Raw genomic sequence first — 19,387 nt, 5'->3', positions numbered from 1 at the left:
CGCAGACATGGTGAGAATGTGCAAACTCCACACAGATAATCGCCCAAGGGTAGAATCGAAGCTGGGTCCCTGGCACTGTGAGGCAGCAGTGCTAACCACCGAGCCATTGTGCCACCCTAAATTTTGTCAAATGTTTCCTGGATATCAATTCAGGAACATTAGTCAAATATGCCTGCAGTCTCTGACTCAAAGTTACAGACGGAGGAGCCCAGCGCTTCCAACAGCTCCATGCTCATCCAAAATCTCCACACTCCTCCAGTCCCACACGTCCCAACTTCAGCTAAATAAAAACCAGAATTGGGAGTTGAAAGTTCCTGGGCATTCTCCATGGAGGTCAATGCACCAGGACTGTTTGAGATACTGATCTTCATCATCAGACACATGCCTGCCTCCAACACTCCAAAGATGGGAAGATTTAGATTCTAATCATGACAGAGTTCATCATGGGTGCTGTTTCTCCAAAGCCTGGAAGTCTTTGAATAAAGAGGTTTTATATTTATATAGTGCCTGTTGCATCCTTGTGATATATCAACACTTCATTGACCATGAATCTTTGAAGAGTCTAGATTAAGACGGTCTATTCCTGACCAGTGATACATTTGATCCCAAGATGAACTCCCACCCTCATAGTTGTGCCCTCACTGATATCGTCTAATTCCACCTCAGTAACGTCACTCAAACTCATTCATCTCAATCTCCTCACTCTAATCAATCCTTCCTCATCAGATGATCTTGGAGGAAGTCCAATAGATCTTTGTTGCACACTCTGTAAGGCACAGCTCCCAGTAATATGTGTTGACATCACAGATAGACAACATGTCCATAACCCTCACCTCATCAGACATGAGTGTGGCGATTGCTCTCCCAATTTCATGGTATGATTTTGCCTTGCCTTTAGGTCCAAGCAGAACAAACAGAAACCTAGACAGCAACATAATAATGGTGTAAGTCTCAAACAGTTCAGAAACAAAGTGGCTCAGTTACCCAATGTTATCAGCCCCATATTCCTCCAAAATCTCCACACTCCTCCAGTACCACACATCCCAACTTCAGCCAAATATAAAAGAACTACGGATGCTGGAAATCAGAAACAAAAACAGAAGTTGCTAGAAAAGTTCAATAGGTCTGGCAGTATCTGTGGGGAGAAATCAGTGGTAACGTTTCGGGTCCAGTGACTCTTTCTCAGACCTGCTGAGCTTTTCCCTCACTTTCTGTGCTTTCTCGCCCAACTTCAGCTGGCTGGCTACCCTCTGAAGTTTTGTTCTGAAACCACTCAGTCTACCTACTGCTCTCTCCTCCTTTAAGCAGATATTGAGTTGTACATTTCCCAAGGACACTTTGGGAAAACATCTCACAAATCCACAGGAAGGAAAGAAGCTGGTGAATTTAGATAGCATTGTTTATTGGCACGTCAAACTGTCCTAAATCACTTCCCTGCCAATTAGACACACATTCCTCTTGAGGTCATGATTGAAATGTAACAAACATGGAGGTTAAATTACAAAACATCTACCTCATGGGAGGGGGGACCTCCATTTAACACGTCAATGGAAAGACAGCGTTTCCAAAGGTGTAATGCTCCCTTGGTTCTGCACTGCAAGAGAGAGTCTGGAACCTGCACTCGGCTTTATGATGTGGGACTTGAAGCTATAACCCTGAGAGTCAGGGGTGAGCGGGCTCCACACTGAGTCACTGACAATGATGACACATGTTGGTCTTCACAGAGGAACTTTGGGGACCTGGCAGGGTGAAAGGTCCTGTCACAGCATCCTCACCTGGTTGGCACGGGAACCTCAGTCAGAGCACCCAGCATCACAGCTTGCTGCAGACGTACAAAGGCAATAAACGGAATGTCCAGGAAGTCCACCTCACCCACCAGCACATTGGACGCTTCTGCATCACGTGGGAGCTTCTTCATGAACTTGTTCTTGAGCTACAGTAAAAAAAAACCCACAAGTGATTACTGTCCAGGGACACACACTCAGTGTAACACAACAGGGAATTACTGCTCAGGGACACACTCAGTGTAACACAACAGGGAATTACTGCTCAGGGACACACTCAGTGTAACACAACAGGGAATTACTGCCCAGGGACACACTCAGTGTAATACAACAGGTAATTACTGCCCAGAGACACACTCAGTGTAACACAACAGGGAATTATTGCCCAGAGACACACTCAGTGTAACACAACAGGTAATTACTGCCCAGAGACACACTCAGTGTAACACAACAGGTAATTATTGCCCAGAGACACACTCAGTGTAACACAACAGGGAATTAATGCCCTGAGAGACACTTGCTAATTTACCACTTTCTCCAAAATGTTGGAAGATTCAATACTATGATAAATCAAAGGAGATGTGGGGGAGACAAAAAGTTGTGCTCATAAATAGCAGACAGTCAATCTAATCATTAAATCAATAAACAGCCACCCAGCCTACATTTACACAGCAACCACACATAGTTCGAACAGAGCAGGGTGCTTTCCAGAGGATTATCTTGCAGAGTATGGCACTGAGCCACAGAAGATAAGATGACTGAAATGATTGGTCAAAGAAGTAGCTCTTTGAGGATGAGAATTGAAGGAAAATTGGGTAGGAGAAATCCATTGATCCTTGTCCTCTGGTACTGTTTAAATGTTTGGTTTTGAAATGTTGCTGTAAATCACTATGTTTGAAGAAATCAGCAATGAAAAGGGTTAACAAGATTTTAAGTTATTAGTAATGCACTTTGGACTGACAGTTTTGTTACAAACAGAGAGAGTTGAGGATCTCATGCTGTCCCCCTCTGTTCACCACGGGAGTCTCCTTCAGCTGCTCCATCTGTGGTCAGTTCTCCTCAGCCACAGCTCTTTCACTGGGAATAAATCCCACCCCTCCATCTCATGGTTCCTTTGAGAAGTTTCTGACTCCTGTAAAACTATCTCCAAGGCAACCAGACCCATCCTTGGGTCACCTCATGGTCAAGGCCTGATGTAAATCCTCCTTTCTTCAACTCCTGCTGCTTTATAGTTTCTTGGCAGCTGAAAAGAGGTCAGAGATTTTCACAGGAGTGTGGGGAAACAAATCTTCTTTCTGGCTCGGGACGAGCAGTGTCCACTTGTCACACAGAAAGGACGACAATAATTTGTTGACTTGTGGCACTCTGAATGTAAACACTACCCTCTTTGGTAATGCCCAGTTAGTTTGTCCATTTCATTGTTGGACTATCGGTCACCATGGAAAGGGACAGTGTAAATGGCATTCATGGGGATGAGATGAAGGAGTCACAATCAGGGAGCGTGGGAATATAACAAGAGTGTTGTATGTTCAGGATTCTGAATAACCGATCCCCAAAGGGGCCCGAGTGTTTGACGGGGGAGAGTGCAGGGGAAGTTGGGTTGGGGAGAAGCTGTTGTGTTCTGGGTTGGGGGCTTTCAGGGCCAGGTTAGGGGTGGCACCCAGGCAGTGAGCACCATTGGGGACTGAGATTTCTGACATGACCGTTCAAGAATCAGAGCGAACACCACTAGGTACTGATCCAGTTCATTGCCAAGCTTTAGCCTCCGAAGAGGGAGTGGGAACTGCTTTCGGTACGGCTCACTGCCAAGACCAGTGAAGAATACAAGGTCAGAACCACACACATGTGTCAACCCTGCAGAGTCAGTGCAAGTGAGCAATCAGGGCACGGTTGGAGGAGACTAAATGCAGACTGCGGTTTCAAACAGCACCGCAGGACCTTCTGTGCAGAGCTCCCAACATTTACGGCAAAAACCTTGTAAGTGTAACAGAATGTCCTGTGGTACATTACTGAATCAACCAAGAAGGAAACAGGAAAGTGTGTGGAGGTTGTAAGGAATGCCTTAGAGAGACGGGGAAGGGGTTAGCAAGAGAAGTGTAGAGCTTAGCACCTCAAAAGCTGGAAACACAACCACCAATGACGAAGTGATTAGATTTGGAAAATGCATCGGGGTGACAATCAGAGAAACACGAGTGTTGTGGAGCTGGAGGGGTGACTCAGGTAGGGTTTGACGAAACCATGGAGGAATTTGAAAACAAGAGCAAGGATTTTTTATTAAGACAAAGCAAAAGGCATCACCAGACATTATACTAATTGTAACCAAATTACTATATTAAATGCATCCTAACGGGTTTGAAGGTCTAAGTCTCACATCATTCTGACAAATACATTATCCCTTTCTCCCTGGGTCAAAATCCTGGAACTCCCTCCCAAATATTCCTTCACAGGAATACTGTGACGACTAACTCAACTCCTCTCTCCCCAAAGCCTGTCCACCATCTACAAAGTACAAGTCAGGAGTGTGATGGAATACTCTGCACTTGCCTGGATGGGTGCAGCTCCAACAACACTCAAGAAGGACAAAGCAGCCACTTGATTGGCACCACATCCATAAACATCCACTCCCTCCATCACCAATGCTCAGTAGCAGCAGTGTGTACCATATACAAGGTGCGCTGCAGAAATCCACCAAAGATCCTCAGACAGCTCCTTCCAAAACCACAACCACTTCCACCTAGAAGGACAAAGGCAGCAGATACTTGGGAACACCACCCTACAAGTTCCCCTACAAGCCCCTCACTATCCTGACTTGGAAATATATCCTCCTGTGTTGCTGCTTCAAAATCCTGGAATTCCCTCCCTAAGGACATTGTGGGTCTACCTACAGCATGTGGACTGCAGCGGGTCAAGAAGGCAGCTCACCCCCACCTTCTCAAGGGGTAACTAGGGACAGGGAATAAATGCTGGCCCAGCCAGTGACACCCAGGAATAAATAACTAAAACAAAACCTGCTCTGTGAATGTGCCCCAACAATACAGACTGCAGCAAACCACCACCGGGTTGTCAAAGGGTGACTTGTCTCGCCCAAACAGCAATGTTCACATTCACTGAAAACATTAATAACACAAACTCTCTGACAATGAGTGAAGGTATTGAGGGCTGTAACTTCCAGGCTGGCCAATTTGGGTTTTTTCTTGGATGTTCCCAAAGTTGTGACTTTGTGAAGTCTTCTGAAAGCTGTATCATTTCTGTCTTCAGAGCCTCCCCTCCCAACCCTCACCCACAGTCACCTGATCCTTGTCTGGTTTGTCCGAGATATCGTTCATGCTCCCTGTAGTCAAGTTCCGATGGGTTAATCCGGGGCTACCTGGAATGGAAACCCAATGACAGGAATTAAAACAGAACTCTCATTGTTATCCAGGGCAACTCCATCCAGAACACAGACGGAAAGCATGCAGCTGAAGAATAGATTCTGAGAGAGAAAAATCAAAGCATGCAAGCCTCGATTACTGGCTACTCTTGTCTCTTTTCTTTTGAGTGCATGTTGCATTGCACAGAAATCTTTTTCCTCAATTCTTCCCCACTGCTGGAAATGGGTTTTCACAGAATCGCAAAACTGATGTGGCCCGGAGGGAGGCTATTCAGCCAACTGTGCCTGCACTGCTTCTATCCCCTAATGCCAATTCCCCGCCTTTTCTCCACATCCATGTGCCCCATTTCTATCCATATCATCATCCAATCCCCTCCTGAATGCCCCAGTTGGATGTTTGAGTCTCCTGAGTGGAGTGTGAACTCAGTGAGGAGGGCCCCATGCTAAAATCTGGGAGATCCCTAACCTGTGTGAGTGTAGCATGCCCCTCACTGTCCATTGATCACTCATCGTTGGGAGCTGAGAAGCTCAGGAATTGCTGCATGGGCTTCTGCAGCTTGTGGATGTCTCTGGTTTTGTGACTCTATGGCCAAAGGCAACACCCCGAAGGTGTGGGGAGATGTCTTGGGTGGAGGAGAGGTCCGTAAGTACTGAAACAGACGTTGGGAGTTATTCTGCGGTGGAGGATTCACTCCTCGGTGAATCTCTGGTGAAACTATGGGGTCCTCCTATGACTGTGCAACACGCCTGCCACCAGTGTCACCCTGGGACTGAGTCCTGGGAAGCTGGGGAGAAGGCCAGCACTTCAATGTGTAGCTGCAGGAACCACCTTGACGCTGCATTCCCATTCCGTGGGACTGCAGATCCCTCCACGTTGCTGCAAGGAGCTTGAGGCTATCGGCAGAGAGGTGTGGATTACAGCGGGCAGTACTGTCTTAGACACACAACAGTTGGCTGTGAATCCTCTTGCAAGATGCGGGAAAACCTTCACTTCCTCCCGGGAGAGTCAGAGTCTCTTCCTAAGTTGCATCTCCAAAAACTACTGTGGACTGGGCCCAGGATTAAAGAAAGATTAGCAATTTGTACACTGTCTTTTCCAACCCCAGAATATCCCAATGTATTTTGCAGCCAAGGAGGCTTTACCTTTGCAGTGTAGTCACTGTTACACTGCAGAAACCACATCAACCAACCTGCTCACAACAAGGTCCCACAGACACCAATGGGAGAACAAGGTCATATTTAGTGGCATTAATTCAGGGTAGGGATGTAAAACCCTAAATGGTTAAACAGTTATTAGATAAACATTGGTCTTGTCATTAATATATTGCTATTAACTTTTAAGGCAGGTTAGCAAAAAAAATGCTGCAGAGAAGTGGCTTTATTTTGGGAAAGGCATTTCTGAGGGTCTGATGGAAGCCATTGTTACAATTGTTTCGCTGGATTTACTTATTGCTGTTTTCATCTTTAGGGAGTTAAATTTGATCTAAATGACTGAATTAACACTTAACCAATAGAATTTTAATAACTTAAACAAGCACTTTTTAAAAATAATATTTTTGTCTCTAATTAGGGAATAAACATTGGCCCATTCACCGGGAGGAACGCCTTTGCTCTGTTGGGATCCACCTGAGGGCACAAGTGGGCATTATTCAAAGTCAAATCCACAACATCTTACCTTCAACTGTGAGTGCTCCCCCATAGAATCCCTACAGTGTGGATTCAGGCCATTCGGCCCATCAAGTCTAGACCGACCCTCCAAAGAGTTTGCCAGTATCCTCGATACTCGCCTGTAGGCCAGCAAGCCCAAGAGTGGGAATGGAGGCGGGGGACTGCTGGTTAATGGGCTGCACCCACTGCACCTCAGGCTGTTGCTGTGGGTAAGACACTCATGCTCACCCAGGGAGGAGAGAGCACCCACCCTGGAGTACGTGACAGGAAGCCCAAACTCAGTTTTGTGTTTCCATTAACCCATCCACGCAGCGAAGGAAGGAACCATTTCTTGAGGAAAAAAATAGTCTCTGTACAACTTGTGATTGCATACCTTGAGCCTCCCAGAATGAATCGTAAAGCTTTAAAAATCTGAGGCGAAATGACTCTAAACAGATACACTTCAAGCTATGTTGAAACAGATTCACTCCAAGTCACCTACATCGTGGTACCAATGCCATCTTATTTGCTGCAGTTTCAACCCCAGTCAGCTTGTCGGACCTGGTTTAAAGTGGCCTCTGGCTGTGTGAGGGTACAGATATTTACTGCTGGATGAGTGCACTGCCAAATCTCAGGCTGGTAAGAAAATGTAGTGGAAAAAGTGAGGACTGCAGATGTTGGAGATCCTGAAGAAGGGCTTATGCCCGAAACGTCGATTCTCCTGTTCCTTTGATGCTGCCTGGCCTGCTGCGCTTTTCCAGCAACACATTTTTAAGAAAATGTAGTGGGGCCAGCTGCTGTTTCAAGGTTCTGGTTACCTTCATTCTGGAGAGCAGAGTGTTGAAATAAATGGTCAGGACAGACTTTCCCTACAATCACTAATAACCATCCCTATAAAGACTTACTTATAACAAAAGGCCACTTGATAACATCTGCTCTGTTCTGAGAACATGTGGCTGGATCTCATACTTTAGAACTGAAGTGAGGGCTGGATTGAAATACCAGAGGTCCTGTGCTATACCGCTGAAGGCAGTATATACAGCCTACCCTCCAGGTCAATATTGTCGCAGTCACATTGAGACAGAATGGGCTCAACACCCAACCATTCTCCTCCTTATCAGTTAGACTAGGACTTCAAGGGCTGTGCCTTACCTATGTTAAAGGAGCTGGATAGCACACCTACTGAGAGATTGTGGTACAGAGAGCAAGTCCATGCTGGGGAACTTTAAGGGGTGGAGGTTAATGGGGGAGTTGGGGGAAAATGGAGCTCACACCCCAGCAGATCCATTCTCGGGGGGGTGGGAAGTGAGGGTTGTGCTGGGATGGGACGGGGGGTTGTAGTAGGTGAGTGTTGGGAGGTTTAGGGTGGAGGGTTATGGGAGGTCAATAAGCTGAGGCCTATGATTACAGACTCTCGCTAACATTACCCCATTGAAGGCTCTGCCAGCAGTTCATAAGGTAATGCCAACGCGGGATGGGTTCACGTTTCCAGTAGAAAACTCACCCAGCATCAAACTCCATGGGCATCAGTACCAAACTCTATGGGCATCACCATTAAACTCCATGGGCGTCACCATCAAACTCTATGGGCGTCACCATCAAACTCTATGGGCGTCACCATCAAACTCTATGGGCGTCAGCTGAAATGCCTGGCTTTGTACTCAGTGCAATCTGAGTCTTCAGTGGGTGGGGTAAAACTAGGCCTCCACCAATCCTACAGCCACTGAGGTCCCGGTCACAGAGCTCCCAAATGCTCCATAATTCAGCCGTAACAAAACTACCTGATGCTGTGGTAATATCTCTGAGACAGCTGTACTTTTCATAGGAGCAGGAGGAGGCCATTCAGCCCCTCATGTCTAATGGTGGTTGGGAGAGGATCATGGCTGTGAGAACTGCTCTTGGTTTGGATTTACTCATATCCTTGGGGCCGTAATCACTGTTTTCATAAGTTTTGCATTGTTTTTGGAACTTTTTAAAAAAAGACGCTTTGGAAGGGAGGAAGGAGTGAGTGTTTCAGGACAGTGACCAGTTAGCAAGGTTGGAGGCTGAGGAGTTGCATAAGGCTCAGAGATCGGCTTTTTGTGGAGCAGTTAACAGTGTAGTTTCACAGCTGTCAGGCTGAGAAATCGCACAAGGGCTTTGGAGATTGGGTTACACTGAAATAACCAACATGCAGTACAGTTTCATAGCTGATGTGTTGGGGGGTGGGTGGGCTCTAACATCCAACATTAGGGGCAGCTGCAAGAGCTATCAGTGATTTCAAACTAAATCACTGCCTGAAACTCCAGGGGAAAAGAACGGCCTTTGGTTTTTGCTTGATTTTAAGACTTATTAAAACCTCTAAGCCTTAATCTGTTTTTCTTTGTAAATTTACAATAGTGAGTAAGGGTGTCAGTGTGACATCAGAATGGTGTGTTGCCTCCCTGGTGCCAGCATTGAGGATATCTCAGAGCAGGTACAGAATATTTCAAAGGGGACAGGGAGCAGCAGGAGGTTGTTGGACATGTTGGTACCAATGACAGAGGTTAGAAAAGGAATAAGGTTCTACAGAGAGAATACAGAAAACTAGGCAGGAAGTTAAAATGTAGGTTCTCGAGGGTAGTAATATCTGGATAACTCCTGGTGTGACGGGCTAGTGAGAGTAGGAATATGAGGATAGAGCAGATGAATGTTTGGCTGAGGATCTGATGCAGGGGAGAAGGTTGTGCATTTTTGGATCATTGGAATCTCTTCTGGGATGGAAATGACCTGGATAAGAGGGACAAGTGGAGGGGGGTCCACTTATGTTGGAAGGGGACAAATGTATGGAGTTTTGCTAGTTCTGTTGGGGAGGCTTTAGATGAGTAAGGGTGAGGGTGGGAACCAAAACAGTAGTGAGAAAAGGAAAAAGACTGAGGCTGGTACAGTAGATAAGGGAAGCAAGTCAAATAGTCAAGGCAGACAAAAGCTTGGCAAAGAAGGAGGTAGGACTGATATATTAAACTGCATTAACTTTAATGCAAGAGGCCTAACAGGGAAGGCAGATGAACTCAGGGCATGGTTGGGAACATGGGACTGGGATATCATAGCAATTACAGAAACATGGCTCAGGAATGGGCAGGACTGGCAGCTTAATGTTCCAGGATACAAATGCTACAGGAAGGATAGAAAGGGAGGTGAGAGATTGGGGGGGGGATGGCTTGTGTGTGGGATGAAATGCTAGAAGTAGTGTACATTTGGACAGGTACATGAATAAGAAAGGTTTAGAGGGATATGGGCCAAACGCAAGAACATGGGACCAGTTTAGTTTGGGAAACTTGGATGGCGTAGACAAGTTGGACTAAAGGGTCTGTTTCAGTGCTGTAGACTCTATAACTCAATCACCCGTTAATCCTCTATACTTGATGTAATACAACCTCAGTCGATGCACAAGAGCACAAATGAATAAAATGAGCAGGTTACTATTGCTCAGTTGGTCTCCTTGTAGCTCAGATCACACTGTACCCCCCTCCCCCACCACTCCCCTCGCTGGTAAGTGTTGGACTTACTGAGCAGTGCCATGCTTAGGCTCTGCTGGGCTTGGAGGTCCTGGTCTGCGCATCGAAATGCCAGGCAAGGTACAGAGTTCTTGAGCGGACTGCAAGCTTATTGGAGGCCATCGATAGCGAGATGGAGAGAGCACGGCAGCAAGGCAAAGGCGAGAGAAAGAGAAAAATCTAGCAACAGCAGCAGGAAATTTGATTTACAGCAAAAAAGGACAGTCAAGAGGAGGAATTTCTAGACCAGCAATCTCAAATATCAGACAATTACAAGGAACAAAATCAACAGATCAAATCTCATATCTCGTCATATTGCTTGTCAAACTCAGTTAACCAGGGAATGTGTTGTACTCCAAAACCTTCGGAAATTATTATTCCAATCTTACAAATATTCAAATGTAGTCCGATACTTTAAATGCGCAAATGTATTCAAAATATTTCACATTTGCAAACTGTTTCCAATATTGGGAGAAATCTCACTATAAACCTGAAGATGACAAGTGAACAGTCAACCCTGGTCAATAATGTTTAAGAAGCAAAATGAATTAAGATGCAAAATATTAATTACATATCCTTAGGTTTGTTAATCCATCTTGTAGAATAAAGGCCTAATGTATTCATTTTGACAGTTTGGAAAATTACTTTGACTGAGATAATTCAGGGTTCCACAAAGTTATTCTAGCCAATCAGGTCATGAGTTATTGAATTACAATCTACTTTCAGTATCGCTCCTTCACTAAAAACATGAAGGATATGTAACTTAAAATCATATTCAAAAACCCACATCATTATCAGCATTTGAGTAATTCACAACCAGTATATGTCAGGGTGAAGCTGGTGAGGTTGACCTCCTGATGTTGAATTTTACTTGGTGGAGCATGTGGATCAGGGCGTTGGGAGGTGGTGTATCGGAATGGTCATGTATTGTTGATTCTGTCAATGGAATGTCACAAATCTGTAACATTGCACCCCCCCAAGGGGTTGGGGTTTGTTGAGAAACCGAGTTTCCATGATGTCAGTATAGTCTGGATCAGTACAGTCAGCCAGAACCTCACAAGATTCACCCCAATGAATAAACTGAGATCTAACCAACTCCATTACCAATGCTCCAATTGATTTCATGTATGGTGATCATACCCAAAGATGGGGTAGTGACTGACTGGTGATTTCTATAACACCGTCCACTCCAGCTCCAATCAGTACACATGAGGAGCTCAGTGATAAATATATATATATTTATATATGTATATATATCTTGTTGTAATAGATCATTTAAAATATTACTATAAGAAAATATCTTCATTATTGTTTGATATTATTTTATGTTTGCAGGTTTTAAATCACTTTATTGCAAAAATTAAAGAACTTTCCAAAGGGAGAATTGGAGCAAGACTCCATTTGCTGCTCTATGGAGAAAGAACAAGGGGAGTGGGTGTAATTTGATCATTCTGTTAAGAGGCATGGCAGAGGAAATGATGGGCCAAATGGTCTCCGCCTGTGCCATGTGACTCCACAATCCACAAGAAAGAAACAATGAACTTCCCACCAGGGATTACGCCAGTCAACCAGTACGCCATCTGAAAGTCCAAATGATTTCAATAGTTACAGCGTAGAGGCAGGAACACTAACTGAGAGGAACAGACATCTCTCTGAGTGTAATATTACTGCTGTCTCTTACCAGTTGGTCAATGGGATCTTCAGGGATCTACGTTGGTGCAGGAGTAGCCGAGAACTATTTTAAGAAGGGTATACACTAACCAGGCAGGTGGATGCATGGGATTGCCAGATAATGCAGCTTTTAGCAGAAAAATTACCCAAATCATTAACTCAAAAAGACTCAAATGTTCCAGATTACCCAATGGTTAGTGGGTCTAATGAGCTAACAGTTTCCCATTTTGAATTATTGTGACAGGTTACATTTGGAGTCAATTTCCACTCCTCGGTGTCTTTGTAAAGGTGTGGCAAGTTTAACTCTGCTGATTAATTATCTTGACACTGGGAACATGTTTGAAGGGTCAGAGTTGAAAGTATACGGAACGGCTTTGTACTAACTACAGGGCAATCTGCTACAGCTCTTGGCATCCATAACTCTACAACAGACGGAACAAGCTATAAATCAGGTAATAGCATACAAGTGCTTTCTGTGAGGAATTGCCCATGGGTAAAGGATTCCTTTCCCATTGTGTGTTTCTAATCTACTCCACACAAAGCAGAGTGGGAATCTGAAACTCTCTCTTCCCTGAAGCGCTTTCGGACTGTTGGGATTGTGGGAGTTGGGAGACTTGACAGAAATTTATTGGTTAAGGATTTTACAGAGTGAAGTTGGAATGCAGAGCAGTCACGGTGAAGCAGAATCTGGAACTGATTTGAGGGGCTGAATGGCCTCCTTTGTTTCTTACATTCCATAGAAGGAAATGCCATTTTGTCCTAATCGTCTACACTTCCCTCCTGGTTGGCGTATTATCTTAATAAGATGTTTGGACATTGCGATACTCTGGATGTAGTGTCTAATAATAGGTAGGGGGGGGGTGGAATGGGAGGTCGGGGCAGGGTTCAGAGGTTGTTGGAGCTGCCCCTACCTGCACCCTCGCCCATGGGTGAAGAGTCTCCATGAAGTTGTTCTTTTGGGGTGATGTTTCCTTCATATGATATGAGACCATACATGGAGGATGATGAGGGAGGACGTCAGGGCTGAAGAGGAGCAGTGGGGCTGGTAGACAGTAACAGGAGTTGGTGGGGCTGGGGGGGGGGGGGGGGGGTGGTGGGGGGGTGGGGGAGGTTACTGCAGCAAATTGGCACCAGCATTACCATTATCCGAGGCGGAAAACAGCCTACTTGCACTCGACACCGTCTTCCCAATTTCAGCCAGTGAGCGGAGGTTGGATTTCTTCGTCTGGTGCCGATGCTTGCGCAGGAGCGTGTAGGTCACCTTCTCCTTCAGCTCGGCTTTTAAAAGCCCGTGAGCAATTTGGTTATCAATGATTGTCTCTGCCAAAACACAGGAAGAAAGGGTCAATCCCCTCCCCCTGGAGGGGTCAGGAAGCCAGCTCCCAATTCCGAACTCTGCTGTGACAAAGTTACCAGGCACCATCAATACAGAACCTGCATTGCTCTTGCCTCTTTCATGTCCTCAAAACACACTTTACAGCCAATGAAGTATTTCTAAAGGGCGGTCGGTCTTGGAATGTAGGAAACAGCAGTCAATTTGCACACAGTAAGCTCCACAAAACTAGCAGCTGTAAATAAAAGACCTGACCGTCCATTCTCAGAAATACTGGCTGGTGAAAACTCTCATTCTCATCCTGAACTGGGAGGGCAAATGGAGCTGCAGGCCATCCTGAAAAGGGACGGTGATGGGTTACAGCTCGTGGTACATGTTGGTACCAAAGTGAGGAATATGGTCTTACATCAAGAATTCAGGGAGCTAGGCAGTCGATTAAACAGCAGGACCTCAAATGTTCATAATCTCTGGATTTCTCTTGGTGTCACATGCTAGTGAGTATAGAAATAGGATAATAGGGCAGACAAATGTGTGGCTCGATGGAGGGTTTTAGGTTCCTAGATCCCTGGGACCATTTTTAAGGGCATGCACAAACAAGATGGTTTGCACCTGAACCACATCGGGACCAACATCCTTGCAGGAAGGTTTATTAGTGTTTTTGGGAGGGGTTTAAACTCATCTGGCAGGAGGGGGGGCACACAGAATATGAATGAAACAGAGACACATCATGCTACAGTAGTACTGTAGTTCAATGTTCCATCTAAATGATGGCATTTCCAACAGTGTAGCACTCCTTCAGGAACTGCACTGAAATTGTATATTCATACACCATGCATTGATATAGCACCTTTATGAACGTAAGCTGAGGGTCCGGGATGTCCCCAGGTGCTGAGTTGTAGAAACATACCAATAATCTGTGGGAGTGTCGAAGCTTCCAGATCCAGCAGGACCAGTCCCTTCTCTATACACGTCCGGAGTTCAAATAAACTGTGCAAGGACAGCGTGGCCACATGAGGTTTGCTCCATCGCTCACCCCCTTCTTCAACCTTCTCTTCAAATTTGATCCACCTATTGGACAGCAAGGAAAGCTTTAAATATAAAGCATGTCTACCTCCAGTGACCTTGCGTATCCTGGGCAGAATGGAAGTGGTTTTCTTCAACGGTCACACTCAGAGACCACCCTTCACAATTTTACAAGCCCTCCAATGACCCTCTGCTCACTGAGCCTGCTGTTCTTGGGAGGCTGTGCTGTAGACCCAGCTCCTAATGCAAAGCCTCTGCTAAGTGAATAAACCCTGCTTTGTTGTAGCTTAGGAATTAAACCACAGGCTAGTTTCCCTTTCCCACTCACCCGCTGGGTGGCATGGTGAGTCAGTTGTTAGCACTGCTGTCTCACAGCGCCAGAGACCCGGGTTTGATTCCTGCCTCAGGCGACTGACTGTGTGGAGTTTGCACATTCTCCCCGTGTCTGTGCTGGTTTCCTCCGGGTGCTCTGGTTTCCTCCCACAGTCCAAAGATGTGCAGGTCAGGTGAACTGGCCATGCTAAATTGTCCATAGTGTTAGGTGCATTAGTCAGGGGAAAATATAAGGTAGGGGAATGGGTCTGGATGGGTTACTCCTCTTCAGAGGGTCAGCGTGGACTTGTTGGGCCAAATGGCCTGTTTCCACACTGTAGGGAGTCTAATCTAGTCTAACACAATGGAGTTGTCAATCACTCCATTAATAAATATCAGGAGAGAGCTGACAGTTTCTTCAACAGCTCTGGAATCAACACAGTGGGAGGGATGTGATTGCACTAGGGAGGAGATTTCCTGGGATGTTGCCTGGCCTGGAGAGTCCCAGTTATGGAGAGGGATGGGACAGACTGGGGTTGTTTTTCTTGGAGCAGAGAAGTCCGAGACCGAGGCAGGAACCGCATCGAACAGACAATTTTATCTCGGTGATAACAATGTTCTGAAGAAGGGTCACTGCAGCCTAAACATTAACTCTGCCTTCTGTCTACAGATGCTGCCAGACCTGCTGAGCTTCTCCAGCAATTTACTGTTTTTGTTTTAGAAATTTTTCCCCTTGGTGGAGGGATCAGTGTCCGGGGATTGGGGAAGGGGCAGAGGGTTTCAAGGGAACCCTTTCTCACCCAGAGGGGGAATGGGGAATCTGGAATTGACTGCCTGTAAAGGTGGGAGAGGCGGAACCCCCATCACATCGAAGAAGGATTTAGATTAGATTAGTGTGGAAATAGGCCCTTCGGCCCAACAAGTCCACACTGCCCCGCCGAAGCGCAACCCACCCATACCCCTTACCTAACACTACGGGCAATTTAGCATGGCCAATTCACCTGACCTGCACATCTTTGGACTGTGGGAGGAAACCGGAGCACCCGGAGGAAACCCATGCAGACACGGGGAGAATGTGCAAACTCCACACAGAGAGTCGCCTGAGGCGGGAATTGAACCCAGGTCTCTGGTGCTGTGAGGCAGCAGTGCTAACCACTGTGCCACCGTGCCGCCCAAATGTTCAGGGATACGTAGGCTAAGTGCATTAGTCATGGGTAAATGTAGAATAGTAGGGAAGGGGAATGGGTCTGGGTGGGTTACTCTTTGGAGGGTTGGTATGGACCTGCTGGGCCGAAGAGCCTGTTTCTACGCTGTAGGGATTCTGTTCTATAATTCATTTAAGTGGGGATCGTTGAGGGCATAAGCACTTGCATAGGAGACTGGGGAGCCCTCTTTTAAGGACTTCATGGTGAGAAACTGTGGATGGAGAGTGGGCAGTGATAAATTGGTCAAACGATTAGGTTTGTAGAGAAGGAGGGTGACGATTGTGCTTTCAGAGATAGGAATGTTCAGTTGGTTACTCAACAGTTTGGAGGGAGTGGAGACTTAAGTTAGCAGGAGGTTGGAGTCATGCATAACATACCTTTGTTTGGGACACATGGAGAGAGATAATGGGGAAATTAGAGGGGATGGTTGTTGAGGGTTAGGCCCAGGGAGGCTGAAAAGAGGGTTTAAGATCATAAGACCATAAGACATAGGAGCAGAAATAAGACCATTCAACCCATCAAGTCTGCTCCACCATTCAATCATGGCTGACAAGTTTCTCAACCCCATGTCTCCCCGTAACCCTTGATCCCCTTGACAACCAGGAACCTATCTATCTCTGTCTTAAACACACTCAATGCCCTGGCCTCCACAGCTGTCTGTGGCAGTGAATTCCATCGATTCCCCACTCTCCGACTGAAACTGTTTCTCCTTATCCCTGTTCTAGAGAAGGTCGATCTTGAATAGATTGATGACAATGAAAATCACAAACTCTTGGAAGGGAGGGGAAGGTCGAATGTGATAACTGGCTCAGTGTAGAAGCTCTCAAGATCTGATGGTGCACAGAGTGCAGACTCCAACCTTACAGCTGGTGTGAGAATCCTCATGGTACAAACAGTTGACACTGACACAATGGACGGGTTTCCCTGTCTGTCAGGTGTTGGCTGAAACTATATCTAAAATCTGTGGGCACTACGTATGCCTCAACTAACATCTCAGAAACAGATCGTCCGATCCTTTGCTGTTTGGTGCAGCTTGCTTTGTACAAATTACCCGCTCGATACCCTTGCGCTGTAACAATGGGTACATGTCAAAAGCACTCCAGTATCGCCTGTGAGTCATCCTGAGCTCACAGAAACTGGTTCCTCATCTGGGATTTTTCTGAACAGGAGAAGGTTTGCTTGCCTGGCTGTTTCCTTCCATTCCATCTCCTGTCCATCCACGGCCAGGAGTTCATCCAATTCCGTGAAGAGCTGTGGGGCTGGACTTTCGTCATCCTCCCCCAAGATGAAGCGAATCCTCTCAGCAGCAGGTGAGACTGCAAAGACAAAGTTACTGCATTTCACAACAATGGCTCGCATTAACATAGCACCTTTAACGCCATTACCAACATCCGCAGAGTGCTTCAAAGAAACAAAAACCCACCTAAAGATTTAACACTAAGCTCCATAAAGGAGAAGGGGACCAGAGATGTGTGTGCTAGGTAGAGTGTGTTAAAGTGCGAGAGAGAGAGAGGTGATAAGGTTTAGGAGGACAGTATTCCAGAGTTCAGGACCCAGGCAGGTGGAAGCCCAGCCACCAATGGTGCGGTTAAGAAAATCTGGGCTGCTCATGAGGCCAGAATTGGAGGAGGGCAGATATCTCGGAGAGATATAGGGTTGGAGAGAATTACAGAGGAAGAGGGGAAGTGGGACGAGTTATTAACAAGGATGGGAGGCTCACGTTCTCTTCTAGTGTCCAGAGGTACAGGGCCTCATGATGAATGTCCCAGCCTATAATTAACATTCCCTGTTCATCTGACATTGTTACGTCCCACTGACCATTCTCTGTTATGGAGTTCAAGGCCTTGTTACAACACAAGGTGGTGACGGAGCTGGGAAAGACATGTACAGGAGAATGAAATTATTCCAGCACCCCTGGGATAATTGCCTGTCGCAAAGATGTTACTACAGTTGTTATGGGGGATTTCAACATGCAGGTAGACTGGGAGAATCAGGATGGTATTGGACCTCAAGAAAGAGACTTTGTGGAGTGCCTCTGAGGTGGATTCTTAGAACAGCTAGTGCTGGAGCCCTCCAGGGAGAAGGTAATTCTGGATCTGGTATTGTGCAACGAACCAGAATTGATCAGGGACCTCGAAGTGAAGGAGCCATTAGGAAGTAGTGACCATAATACAATAAGCTTCAATCTGCAATTTGAGAGGGAGAGGGTACAATCGGTAGTGACAACATTTCAGTTGAATAAAGGGAACTATGGAGCTATGAGGGAGGAGCTGGCCAAAGTTCAATGGTTCAATACCTTAGCAGGGATGACAGTGGAGGCACAATGGCAGATATTTCTGGATATAATGCAGTTGTTGCAGGATCAGTTCATTCCAAAAAGGAAGAAAGATCCGAGGAGGAGGCATGGGTGGCTGTGGCTGACGAGGGAAGTTAAGAAACATATAAAGTCAAAGGAGAAAAAGTATAACATAGCAAAGATAAGTGGGAAAACAGAGGACTAGGAACCTTTAAAGAACAACAGAGGATTATTAAGAAGGAAATACGCAGAGAAAAAATGAGGTACGAAGGTTAACTGGCCAAAAATATAAAGGAGGATAGTAAAAGCTTTTTTAAGGTATGTGAAATGGAAAAAAATGGTTAAGACTAAAATTGGGCCCTTGAAGACAGAAACAGGGGACTATATTATGGGAACAAAGAAATGGCAGAAGAGTTGAATTGGTACTTCAGATCTGTGTTCACTGGGGAAGACACAAGCAATCTCCCAGAGGTAACAGTGGCTGAAGGACCTGAACTGAAGGGAATTTATATTTGCCAGGAATTGGTGTTGGAGAGGCTGTTAGGTCTGAAGGTTGATAAGTCCCCAGGGCCTGATGGTCTACATCCCAGGGTACTGCACGAGGTGGCTCGAGAAATCGTGGATGCGTTGGTGATTATTTTCCAGAGTTCGATAGATTCGGGATCAGTTCCTGCAGATTGGAGGGTGGCTAATTTGTTATACCACTTTTTAAGAAAGGTGGGAGAGAGAAAGCAGGAAATTATAGACCAGTTAGTCTGACCTCAGTGGTGGGAAAGATGCTGGAGTCCATTATAAAGGATGAAATTATGACACATGTGGATAGCAGTAACAGGATAGGCCAGAGTCAGCATGGATTTATGAAGGGAAAATCATGCTAGACTAATCTTCTGGAATTTTTTGAGAATGTAACTCTGAAGATGGACAAGGGAGATCCAGTGGATGTAGAAAGCCTTTGATAAAGTCCCACATAGGAGGTTAGTGAGCAAAATTAGCGTGCATGGTATTGGGGGCAAAGTACTGACTTGGATTGAAAATTGGTTGGCTGATAGGAAACAAAGCGTAGTGATAAATGGCTCCATTTCGGAATGGCAGGCAGTGACCAGTGGGGTACCGCAGGGATCAGTGCTGGGACCGCAGCTTTTTACAATATATATTAATGATATAGAAGATGGTATTAGTAATAACATTAGCAAATTTGCTGATGATACTAAGTTGGGTGGCAGGGTGAAAT

At 45.8% G+C, this 19,387-nt stretch overlaps 1 protein-coding gene across 7 annotated transcripts in view; it reads right to left on the bottom strand.

The window, feature by feature from the left end:
• LOC140485559 (electrogenic sodium bicarbonate cotransporter 1-like) overlaps window positions 1–19,387 on the bottom strand; it is a 219,164-nt gene that overhangs the window by 131,431 nt on the left and 68,346 nt on the right. For 2 of the 7 annotated variants that reach the window (XM_072583787.1, XM_072583789.1), the window contains exons 4-10: window positions 17,044–17,176; window positions 14,228–14,388; window positions 13,128–13,307; window positions 10,329–10,424; window positions 5,075–5,151; window positions 1,776–1,933; window positions 834–921 (exon numbers count right to left, since the gene is read on the bottom strand). In XM_072583787.1, coding sequence (XP_072439888.1) covers window positions 834–921; window positions 1,776–1,933; window positions 5,075–5,151; window positions 10,329–10,424; window positions 13,128–13,307; window positions 14,228–14,388; window positions 17,044–17,176 — 893 coding nt within the window. The remainder of the gene's footprint in view (window positions 1–833; window positions 922–1,775; window positions 1,934–5,074; window positions 5,152–10,328; window positions 10,425–13,127; window positions 13,308–14,227; window positions 14,389–17,043; window positions 17,177–19,387) is intronic. The other 5 variants (XM_072583790.1, XM_072583792.1, XM_072583791.1 and 2 more) reach the window with 3 other exon arrangements.

This window comes from Chiloscyllium punctatum, chromosome 14 (genome assembly GCF_047496795.1).
Source record: "Chiloscyllium punctatum isolate Juve2018m chromosome 14, sChiPun1.3, whole genome shotgun sequence".
In the NCBI taxonomy this organism is placed as follows: Eukaryota; Metazoa; Chordata; class Chondrichthyes; order Orectolobiformes; family Hemiscylliidae; genus Chiloscyllium; species Chiloscyllium punctatum.
Note: the sequence above shows the minus strand (reverse complement) of the source record. Positions and strands in the feature narration are given on the sequence as shown.